This window comes from Choloepus didactylus, chromosome 3 (assembly GCF_015220235.1).
Source record: "Choloepus didactylus isolate mChoDid1 chromosome 3, mChoDid1.pri, whole genome shotgun sequence".
Lineage (NCBI taxonomy): Eukaryota > Metazoa > Chordata > Mammalia > Pilosa > Megalonychidae > Choloepus > Choloepus didactylus.
The window spans coordinates 165,660,339-165,672,712 of NC_051309.1; the positions used below are offsets into that span (position 1 = coordinate 165,660,339).

At 36.0% G+C, this 12,374-nt stretch overlaps 1 protein-coding gene and 1 pseudogene across 8 annotated transcripts in view; one reads left to right on the forward strand and one right to left on the reverse strand.

The window, feature by feature from the left end:
• The window catches only part of FBXW7 (F-box and WD repeat domain containing 7), a 263,511-nt gene that overhangs the window by 79,199 nt on the left and 171,938 nt on the right, over positions 1–12,374 (reverse strand). Inside the window, exon 4 of one of the 8 annotated variants that reach the window (XM_037830827.1) lies at positions 5,325–6,381. The exons of the other annotated variants lie outside the window; for them this stretch is intronic. Coding sequence (XP_037686755.1) covers positions 6,370–6,381 — 12 coding nt within the window. The 3' untranslated portion in view covers positions 5,325–6,369. Of the gene's footprint in view, positions 1–5,324; positions 6,382–12,374 lie in introns of those variants that run through there. 8 annotated transcript variants of the gene reach the window in all.
• Positions 753–1,842, forward strand: LOC119529935 (annotated as a pseudogene).

The window sequence follows — 12,374 nt, forward strand, 5'->3', positions numbered from 1 at the left end:
CAATAATTTATTCCTGCTGTAAAAACTCTGAAGAATGCTGAGGCCAGGGAGCCATAAATAAGGATATAATACTAATAATTCCTTCCAAGTTTAATCAATGCAAGTGTCTTCTATATATAGCCTAAAACCATTTTTAACTAAAACTAAACTAAGCTATAAGCCAGGAAGCTCACCAAACTGACATTAAAGGATTTAACCTATGAAAAACAAAAAGCTGAACCTACCAAAGTATAAAGTATCAGGCAGAGTGTTGAAAACTTAAGAAAGCAAAATAGTAAGGAAGGGGAAGATAATTATGCTTCCTACACTGTTGAGTTTCTGAAGCAATTATAAATTATTTTGCAAATCAAAATATTCTGAGTAAGAGGACATAATACTACAACTTCATTTATATAAGGCTCAGTAAAATCCTACACAAACATGTGAGATTTATTGATATTCACTGAAAATACTTTTGCATAGAATTTAAGTGTAGGATTACTTGCTTTAAATACTGAAAATACTTTAAGTATAGAATTAAGTTGTAGAAAATACATATTAAGGGTATCCTTCTTGGATGGGCTTTTACAACATTGTCAAAATTCCATATTCAACAAAATACTTTGCCTGATAAACATCAATGTTAATTTTACAGCTGAAGTTTAAATTTAATTGACGGTCTGAGTTTTCATTCTTTCCAACAAGTAAAACGTTAACCAGCTATAAAGAAAGACCAAAGTTTTTCAGTCAGGTGCTGAGTGGTTTTTTGGATCATGTCTGGTGGCTCTGTGGATTACAAAAGAGAACATGGCGGCCCAGAAGGAATGGACCCCGATGGTGTCATCGTGGGTATGATGTGATTGCTCAAGCTCAGTCAGGTACTAGCAAGACAGCCACATTTGCTATTTCCATCCTGCAATAGTTGGAGATTGAGTTCAAGGAGATCCAAGCACTAGTAGTGGCTCCCACCAGAGAACTGGCTCAACAGAATCAAAAGGTCATTTTGGCTCTTGGAGATTATATGGGAACAACTTGTCATGCTTGCATTGGTGGAATCAATGTACGAAATGAGATGCAGAAATTGCAGGATGAAGCATCACATATTGTTGTTGGTACTCCAGAGAGAGTATTTGATACTTTAAACAGAAGAGATCTGTCTCCAAAATGGATCAAAATGTTTGTTTTGGATGAAGCAGATAAAATGTTGAGCCAGGGGTTTAAGGATAAAATCTATGAGATTTTCCAAAAATTAAATACAAGTATTCAGGTTGTGTTGCTTTCTGCCACAATGCCAACTGATGTGTTGGAAGTGACCAAAAAGTTCATGAGAGATCCAATTCGAATTCTGGTGAACAAGGAAGAATTGACCCTTGAAGGAATCAAACAGTTTTATATTAAGTTGAAAGAGAGGAATGGAAGTTGGATACACTTTGTGACTTGTATGAGACGCTGACCATTACCGCAGGCTGTTATTTTTCTCAATACAAGGTGCAAGGTGGACTGGCTTACTGAGAAAATGCATGCCAGGAACTTCACAATTTCTGCACTGCATGGTGATATGAACCAGAAGGAAAGAGATGTTACCATGAGGGAATTCCGATCATGGTCAAGCCGTGTCCTGATCACTACGGATTTGCTGGCTCACGGGATTGACGTGCAACAAGCATCTTTGGTTATAAACTATGACCTACCTACCAATCATGAAAACTATATTCACAGAATTGGCAGAGGGGTTCGATTTGGGAGGAAAGGTGTGGCTATTAACTTTGTTAATGAAGAAGACAAGAGATTCTTCGGGACATTAAGACTTTCTACAATACTACAGTGGAGGAAATGCCAATGAATGTGGCTGACCTTATTTAATCAATGGGATGAGTTTTGAATGCAGTGCTCGCTGTTGCTGAATAGGTGGATCACAACGTGCGTTCTGCTTCTTTCTTTGGGAATATTTGAATCTTGTCTCAATGCTCATAACAGATCAGAAACATAGATTTTGATAGCAAAGTGACTTTAGTCGTGAGCTCTTGTGAGGAAAGTCATTGGCTTTATCCTCTTTAGAGTCAGACTGTCAGGGTTGGGTATAAAAGATGGGGTCTGTAAAATCTTTCTTAGAAATTTATTTCCTAGTTTTGTAGAAATGGTTGTATTAGATGTTCTCTATCATTTAATGATATACTTGTGGACTAAAAGATGTAAGTGCTGTGTAAAATCAGCCAATTATGTCAAACTAGCATATCTGCCTTTATGGTGTTTGTCATTAGCCTGAATTTAGAAAGGGCTTTAAAACTGATTTTTTTTTAAGGAAAGCATTGAATGTGTTTGGTTTGGTATTTATTCAATGAAGTATTTAATTAGTGCTAAGTGTGAACTGGACCCTGTTGCTAAGCCCCAGCAAGTGATCATATCCTAGGTAGGGTTAAACCCAGTAAAATTGCCAAATTGCATGTCTTAATGAAGTTTGAATGTTAAATAAATTGTATATTCACTTAAAAAAAAAAAGACTAAAAATAAAGAAATAAACAAAGCTCAGTCTATAATTCTTGTGTATGTCTGAAAGAAAAAGATCTTGGGATGGAAGGAGGAAGAGGTCTAGGGATGCTAGGAGACTATCAGAGATAAAGAGTAGATATAAAGGTTGTTTACAGGTATATAGTGCTTAGAAAATACAAACGTTTAATTTCAGATTAGGACAATGATGTGGGAGAAGGATTAAACACTGACAGAGCCCCTAGTAGATCATGCTTTATTTCAATTAATCATCACAAGATTGTGAGGTATCATTATCTTAGGTTTTGTAAACAGGGAAATTGAAGCTTAAAAACATTTAAAAATTTGCCCAGGAGAACACAGCTGCTAGGCAATGAAGCTGAGATTTTAACCCTAGTATGTCTAGCTCCTAAACTCATGCTTTGTAATAGAACACAAATTCTATTCTACAAAATGTTACTTCCTAGCCTGGTTGCGTTACTTCTCAACCTATTGTTTGGAGACTTGCTTTTTATTATTCATGTTTCAGACATGTAAGTTTTCCAGATAACTGAACTAAAGTACTGAATAAGACATTCATATAGTATACGTGAAATCTGATTTTTATGAAGTTAATGAAAAAGTAGGAATAAGAACAAAGATATCATGACCTCCTATAGCAAACTGTATTTCTCAAAGATGGTAGTGACAATATCCCCCATCTCACATGCTCTTCTTACAATGTGACTGACACTCTTCTCATTGAGAGCTGGGGTCCATGTCCTGTTCCTTTCCCTTAAAAACTCGTCAGACCACAGACATAGGGGACTGGTGGTTTGATGGGTTGAGCCCTCTACCACAGGATTTACCCTTGGGAAGACGGTTGCTGCAAAGGAGAGGCTAGGCCTCCCTATAATTGTGCCTAAGAGCCTCCTCCCGAATGCCTCTTTGTTGCTCAGATGTGGCCCTCTCTCTCTAGCTAAGCCAACTTGAAAGGTGAAATCACTGCCCTGCTCCCTACGTGGGATCTGACAATGTGGAATATGACTCCTGGGGAGGAATGTAGACCCGGCATTGTGGGATGGAGAACATCTTCTTGATCAAAAGGGGGATGTGAAAGGAAATGAAATAAGCTACAGTGGCAGAGAGATTCTAAAAGGAGCTGAGAGGTCACTCTGGTGGGCACTCTTATGCACACTTTAGACAACCCTTTTTAGGTTCTAAAGAATTGGGGTAGCTGGTGGTGGATACCTAAACTATCAAACTACAACCCAGAACCCATGAATCTTGAAGACAGTTGTATAAAAATGTAGCTTATGAGGGGTGACAAGGGGATTGGGAAAGCCATAAGGACCACACTCCCCTTTGTCTAGTTTATGGATGGATGAGTAGAAAAATAGGGGAAGGAAACAAACAAACGAACAAACAGACAAAGGTACCCAGTGTTCTTTTTTACTTTAAATACTCTTTTTCACTTTAATTATTATTCTTGTTATTTTTGTGTGTGTGCTAATGAAGGTGTCAGGGATTGATTTACGTGATGAATGTACAACTATGTAATGGCACTGTGAAAAATCGAATGTACGATTTGTTTTGTATGACTGCGTGGTATGTGAATATATCTCAATAAAATGAAGATTTAAAAAACAAAACAAAACAAAACAAAAAACTGGTCAGATGTTTGTGATTTATTTTGAAAGTGACATTATGTGACTTCCAAAACTAAATCATAAAAGGTGATCTAGCATCTATCTTGCTGGCTGGGAACATTTACAAGTTAGCACTCAAGTGCAGTTTAAGTAGCGTTATTACCGTGAGGCCATGATGTAGTGAAGAAGCTCAAGCTAGCCAGAGTGGAGAGACCATACAAAAAGTCCTAAGGCTACATCAAAAGATTCCTGGTTACTCCCCAGCTGTTCTACTGTTTCACTTTCGGCCGCTATCTGAATGCAACCCTGATTCAACAGTGCCTAGGTGAGCTCTTCCTGAATTTCTAATTTACAGGAACAATGAGAAACAATAAATGATAAAATAAGTGTCATCTGTTATAAGTCACAAAGTTTTGGACTGATTTGTGAAGTGGCAATAATTAACTAAAACATCTTACAAAACAAGAAGTTGCAAAAACACTGGTTTATTGTAGTATATGTTACCTATCCCAGTGGAGTGCTAATTTCAAACTTTAACAAGTGTGCAGAGAACAAGAGGAGATCCAGATTGAAAACAAAACAAACAAACAAGAAAACCCATGTGAGTGGGTAGCTATGAGAGTGGCCCATGTTTCGGGTGACAATTTCTCCCTCTGATAACAGCCACTGGAAATGAAGTGTTTAGGAAGTCTCTATTTTTCTTAATAAAACTTCACAGAATATTTATTTCGGGTTGCCAATGCTACTGTTAAGCAAAACACCAGAAATGTATTGGCTTTTATAAAAGGGGGTTTATTTGGTTACACAGTTACAGTCCTAAGGCCATAAAGTGTCCAAGGTAACGCATCAATAATCGGGTACCTTCACTGGAGGATGGCCAATGGCGTCCGGAAAACCTGTTAGCTGGGAAAGCAGGTGGCTGGCGTCTGCTCCAAGTTCTGGTTTCAAAATGGCTTTCTCCCAGGATGTTCCTCTCTAGGCTGCAGCTCCTCTTCAAAATGTCACTCTTAGTTACTCTTGGGGCATTTGTCCTCTCTTAGCTCCTCTGGAACAAGAGTCTGCTTTCAATGGCCATCTTCAAACTGTCTCTCATTTGCAGCAATTCACTCCGTCTGAGCTTCTTATATAGGACTCTAGTAAACTAATCAAGGCCCACGCTGAATGGGTAGAGGTATGCCTCCATGGAAATTATCTAATCAGAGTTACTGCCTTCAGTTAGGTGGGTCACATCTCCATGGAAACAACCTAATCCGGAGGTTCCAATGTAATCAACACTAATACATTTGCCCCCACAAGACCGCATCAAAGAACATGGCGTTTTGGGGGACATAATATATCCAAACCAGCACAATGTTTCACCCTACTCTGTCTTGGAATTTACATTCAATGAGTTTAATATATGACAAAAAGGAAAAATCAACTCACTTTTCCTACAATCATGCTTTTTTATCTTTATTCCAGGCAAACTCAAATGATTAGAGGAGGAGGAAGATAAAAATAAAGGAGAGAAGCAGACCAAACTTAAGACCTGGAAAACCCATTTAAAAGGTGAAATTGATTGTTCTCCTGTAAGCAAATGGGCCTAGTAAGGCCAGATATTACACACATTTTCAAAAGATGGTGGAAAAAAAAATTTAATTATTTTATGTGAGCTCTCCAGATTTTTAAATGTTGGCAACAAATCTGAATGTGTTAAAAAAAATATGACACCAGTTTGCAATCTCTGCTCTGTTCCTTTCTAGAAAAAGAGGCATAAAACCATAATAAAAATTAAATATATGATTACTGATATCTAACAGACATGGAATAATAATTTTGTCTTAAAGTTTTAATCTTCTTTTCTGTACCAGAATGAAATAAAATGAGAAATAAACCCCAAAACAGAAACTGTTAAGTGATAAAACACTACAGCTGTACCTCAGCGTATTTAAAATTTTTACTTATGAAACTCTAGGACAGATGGCAGCATATTGGTGAAGTAAAAACAATTACCTCTAGAAAATTAAATTTATAATGTTGATATATAAAACCAACATCTATAGGTAAGTAAACTAATAACTCTTGGCACTTCACAAATTCACCAGTACTTTCTTCATACTTTCATTCCTCATTTGCATCTGATTTCAATAATTAGAAACTTACATTTAAGACCAAACATGAAAACAGAGTATTAGTCTTTTTTTCTGAAAATAGCAGCATCTTCTAAAAGCAATTGTTACGTCTAAAGCAAAGAAGCCAAGTTTAATAATCACATCAGCAAGGACACGTGAACAAATTAGGCCATTTTCTGGAAGAAAAACATATAAAAAATACATTATTTTTAATCCTGATGATCTAAAAAGACAATCATCATTCTTCTATTTACATTTCATATAATTAGAGGTTGAAGTTTACATGCAAGATGCCCCTGCAACAAGAGGAAAAAGGAAGTTGATTTTCTATGTCAGATACAGCTAGTAGCTGTACTACCACTTTAAAAAATGTGTTCTCTAAAATGCATTCTACATAGAGATAATTCCAGTCTTCATGATTGCTTTCATTTGCTTATAATCACCTCTTCACTGTGAAAATTTTAGGTATTTCCTGTAGAATCGAGCAGTAATTCTAGAATTTCTCTAGAAGTGGCAAAGAGAATCTTCCCTTGCATTTATTCTAGTTCCAGCTATTCACCTCATGAACATCCAAATATCATTATATAATAGAACTAGCATTTCATCTCTTCTGAACATTTTTGTGAGAATCCAAAGCTCCAAGACTACCCAGATTTACTTTTAGGTTCTCTTTCAAATTTCTTCTTGGTTCAGCACTAATATTTCTTCTAGGTTTCCCTAACTAAACAGTTAGGGAAAAATACTTGTTGGAGATCAAGAGTGCTTCATAGTTAGCATTAACAAAACTTACAATATCAAAGAGCTGAACTCCATGCTAAAGGCCACAGTAATTTAGGCAAAACCCAATGGAATAGTTTGGAATAGCTTCAACTCATCTAGGACAGTTAAGTATCTTTGGAACTAAACATATGCCACATACCATGGTATCTAGCCTGGACCAGTCAGTTAAGTTAGTTTTAGCATAGTCTTGGAACATTACAATAATTATTCTTATAAAATGTATCAGTTAACCCTAAATAAAGACTCACCATTTGCCAGTCACTGTTCTAAGTACTTTACATACATTATTTCACTTGATCCTCTCAATAACACTATCTGATAGATACTACTACTTTCTTTCCAATAACTGTACAAGAGAAGTTAGATATTGCCCAAGGTGAAAATGCCATAGTCACAGAGTTAGTATTTGAAAACCTCACTACTGACTCCAAAGACCACACACTCTACCACTATTCATGAGGATTAATGCATTTGTTATTGATATGCAAGTGAGGGGGGCAGTCTAGTGAATCCTTCATGAAGCCTCAAGTGAAAAATTCCTTTTATATAGTATCAGGAAAAGGACTGCATCCCTTGAGCAAATGTCATCTTTTCTCTTCCTCTGAGTGACTTCAACACATTTTCCTCTTAATTTTATCACAAGGAAGCAGAGTAACCACACTATAGGCCAGTACTTTGCAAACTTAATCTCCCTTGGAGACCATGTGGGAACTTGCTAAAAATGCATCTCAACCCTAGTGGTGTGGTTAAGTAATTATGAAGTGCAACCTACCAATCTGCATTTTTAATAACCACTCCAGATGGTTCTTATGTAGCCGGTCCAGGGTCACATTTTGAAGAATACCTTAGGCTCTAATAATACCAGCTTACCCCGACTCATCAAAATTCATTCCCTTTATCTTCTCATGGCCTTGTGCTTAGGTATACTCCAGTATTAACCCTAGATCTGATTTTCATGTACACTCTATCATTTTATTACATGTATTTCCACCCTATACAGATCACCTCAAATTCTTTATGGAAGCTGGGATACTCCTCTTTTTAACGACACCAATTTGTTTGGCAGCCCCACACCTAAAACCAGTATGCTAAATTCATAAGGAAAGAAGTCCTTGCAATCATAACTAATGGACTTTGTGTGCTATGTATATGCTGCACTTCCTCTCCAAACAACTCAATACCCTTAATGGATCTGCACTGGATAAAAACTATTTTAATTTTGCACTGAATGAGAAACAGCACACTCTTCTTCCATTTATGATATCTAGGGAAAATTGTTGGTCAATGGTCAAACACAACCCCCCAAATTTGGACACCAACATATAAAAAACTAAGACATATCATCTAAAAATCTGGAATTTTAATTGACTTTGGAAAGCTGGAAAAGATGGGACTATCCAGACCACAGTTTTCACAGATATCCCCTTTATAGAAGCTTTGGCTCTTCCACTTAGGACCTTAAACTACTAAGGTAATGTAATCTACAGATACATGTTGAAAGGTCAATACTTTGATGTCTTCAATCCATCAGTAAGATCTAATTTCTTTCCCTTGCAAAGAAGGAGCAGTTCAGGTCCTTACCACTTTATCCAGATATTGATCTCTCTTTTTTACTTCTTTTACTCTTGTCAACATTTAAGAATTTAATCTTCTCCAATAGATTATGCTAACAATAACTCATTTGAGCAAAAACATCAGAATTCAAGCTCAGTGTTTATGAATCAATGAATTGAACTAATGATCTTAGCTCATATTAACTGCCAAAATATAGCAAGCATTTATTGAGGGTTTTTAGAAAATGATAGTGTGCCAGACTGAATGTATTCTGTCCTCCAAAACGCCATTTATCTTTGATGCAATCTTGTGTGGGCAGACATATTAGTATTAATTAGACTGTAATTCTTTGATTGTGTCCATGGAGATATGACCCACCCAACTGTAGGTGATAACTCAGATTTCATAACTTCCATGGAGGTGTGGCCCTGCCCATTCAGCCTGAGCCTTGATTAGTTCACCGGAGCCCTATCAAAGCTCAGACAGAAGGAGCGAGCTTGCTACAGCCAAGAGGGATACTCTGAAGAAAGCACAAGAGCTGAAAGAGGAGCTGCAAATGAGAGACAGCTTGAAGACGGCTGTTGAAAACAGACTTTTGCTCCGGAGAAGCTAATAGAGGGAAAACACTTCAAGAGCAACTCACAGTGACATTTTTGAGGAACTGCAGCCTAGAGAGGAACGTCCTGGGAGAAAGCCATTTTGAAACCAGAACTCTGGAGCAGATGCCAGCCACATGCCTTCCCAGCTAACAGAGGTTTTCCAGACACCATTGGCCATCCTCCAGTAAAGATACTCAATTGTTGATGACTTAACTTGGACACTTTATGGCCTTAAGACTGTAACTTTGTAACCAAATAAACCCCCTTTATAAAAGCCGATCCATTTCTGGTGTTTTCTGAAAAGGCAGCATTAGCAAACTGGAACAGATGGTAACATAGAAAACCAACAAACACACACCTAAGGTATATGAAATATAATTTTATTAGAGAATACTATGTATCATATCAATGGCTTTAAATTGAAAAGTTCATCAATATTCAAGAGGTCTACTTTCTGGGTGAAATTCAGAACTAAAGACCAAAGTTTTGTCATTTCATTATAGTAAATAATTTGAGGAAATAAATTAAGATATAAAAATCAACAAATCTGAAGGAGAAACTCAAAAGCTTAGATTCTTCTAAGTCTTTCAGTGTGTTACTCCTGAATGCATTCTAATCTTCCTTCATGAAAATGTAAATAGTAGCTAATGAGAAAATGTCCTTACTTCTCTGTGCCCGAAACATGGGGATTAAAATCCTAAGAAGTGTTTTCTAAAGTTTATCTAAGGAAGAAACAAAAATTTAACCTAGGCTCTATTTAGACCTTTAACTTCCTCTCATCTAGAAGCTATCAAAGTTTACAAACTGGTAGTCCACAGGCCAAATATGGATCAAAACCAGTTTTTTTTTTTCAGCCTGCACAATGTTTTCCTTTTTTACCTGAATGTTAATTATAGGGAAGGCATATGTCTACTATTCATAAGAGCCTGTCTACTATTCTCAATCAGGACCCTCTTCACTCATTCACACCACCTACTTAGGCCCCAGAGGCATTTTAGCAGTTACCCCTAAAGTAGGTTTTATTTCTTATTACTTTACCCCTAACAGCCAAAAGATATTGAGGAAGAAGAATCAGCCATTCAGATATTGTTTAGTTCAAGATGGTTGAGCAGTAACACCCTGCAATATCTTCTACGCTAAACCAAGAGAAAATCTGGACAAGAAATTAGTCTCTTTGGAGACATCATTCTTTTCTCACATACATGCTGAGGAAGTCAGAGTAACTAACAGTAGTCTTTTGTTTGTATGCATTTATATGCAGATATCTGTGAAATTTTTGAAAAAGCATCCTCATATTCCCAAAGGCACAATAAGATTGCACATGTGTATATTTATTCCAAGGCTCACTTTTTCATTACTTTCTGTTGTTATGGTGGGTTTTAAATAGCAAAATGAAAATATGTTACTTGCTAAAAAATAAAACGACAGCCCTGCATATTATATAGCCATGCACATAAGTATTCCATAAATACTGATTTCAAATTTTGAGCAAGAAATCTTGTACTAGAACACAAGAGAAGAGAAACAAGCACTTACTAAATACATTTAAATACGTTCAAAGCAGCTCTATCAGTAGCAATAAAGAACTATATGGCCCCCTAGTGTTCAATGAAGAAACAGATAAGTTAAGTACTTAAATGCTTGTATATGAAGTTTCATAATGAATATAATTTCACCAATTCACTAAGTATCCTAAACATGCAATGTGTGAGTTCTACAAAAACCTAAATATTTTGTAACTTCTGTGGTTTTACATCCTTGTGCTTTCTTTTGAACTATTCATATTTAGAGCACTCACTGAAAAATTCTGAAAGATTTTAAAGTTTTTCCCATAAAAAATCCCAATATTTAATAGAAGAGAAATATTTCTCAATTAAGAATTAGAGTACTGAATTTAAGGTAATTTTACAACAACGAAAAAAAAGTAAAAGAATATTGTCATACATACAAATTAAGTATTTAAAACAAACCAAATATCAATTCCCTAACCACATTTTTGTTTCCCTGTATTCCATATCTATAGCTCACCCGACTTGGCTTTTCTTCTTATCATATCAATTTATAGACAAAAGAGATTAATTACAGCAACCAAAGTTGCTTAAATTCATGAAAATTTGTTCCTCAAAAGAGAAGGATTGCAATTTTAGAATAAGAGTCAAAGTAAAAAGTAGACCCACAAGCATAAAATAATCTTAATAAGATTACTAAAATTAAGAGTGTAGTCACTGGTAACGAGTTTTAAAAATTAATATTACTGTCTAAATTAAGGTTGGTGAAACACGCTACACACTTTTTAAAAGGAACCTAAGTTTGTTATAGTTGGGGGAATAAAATCTGGTATGTGAGCAAGATCTAAAATTACACTCCCGACTCTGTCATTAACTTGCTGTCACCTTAAGGAATTAACATTTCCAAGTTAAAACTTTAGAAAAAATACAGGAGGATTCTTTGTCTTTGGCACTAAGATCAATCCTTGAAATGTCAAAGAAAGGCAAGCTGCCTACAACATGGACACTCTGCAAATAACCGTCCAAAGTACTACTTACACATCTAATAACTAATGCAAGAGGAGAAAAGGCTCAAAAGGACATTATTGGGACCTATGAAAAAATGAATACAGACTATAGGTAAGCTTTATATCAATGTTAAATTTCCTGAACTTGGTAATTGCACCTAAGGTGGTTACATATTGAATATCCTTGTTCTTAGGACATGTACATGGAAGTATTATGTGTTCAAGGAACATGATGTATACAATCTATACAACAGAGACAAATAAGGTAGCTACCTAGCTAGCTAGATTGAAAAATGGATAGGTAAATGGAATGATACAGCAAATGTGACAAAATGCTAAAATTGGTGGATCTGGGTATTTGGGATGAGGAAGATGTTGGAATTCTCTGTAGAGGTTTTGTATTATTTTTGCAACTGTCCTGAAAGTTTGAAATTACTTCAAAATAAAATGTTTAAGGGGTTAAACAAACAAACAAAAACACACAAAAAACCAACCACCTAGGGCTGTTATTATTCATGGTAACAGAGAAGCAAGAATGCAAAATAATATACACTGATCCTAGCTATGCAAAAACATATCGATCTGGTCAAGGACTAGCAACTAATATGTAAAACTGTATTCACTACTTCTTTGCTGACAAATTACTAGGTTTGGGATGCCTAATATATAATAAATCTTATAAGGAAAATAAATAAGCAATCAATGGGCTAGCAAAGGAGGG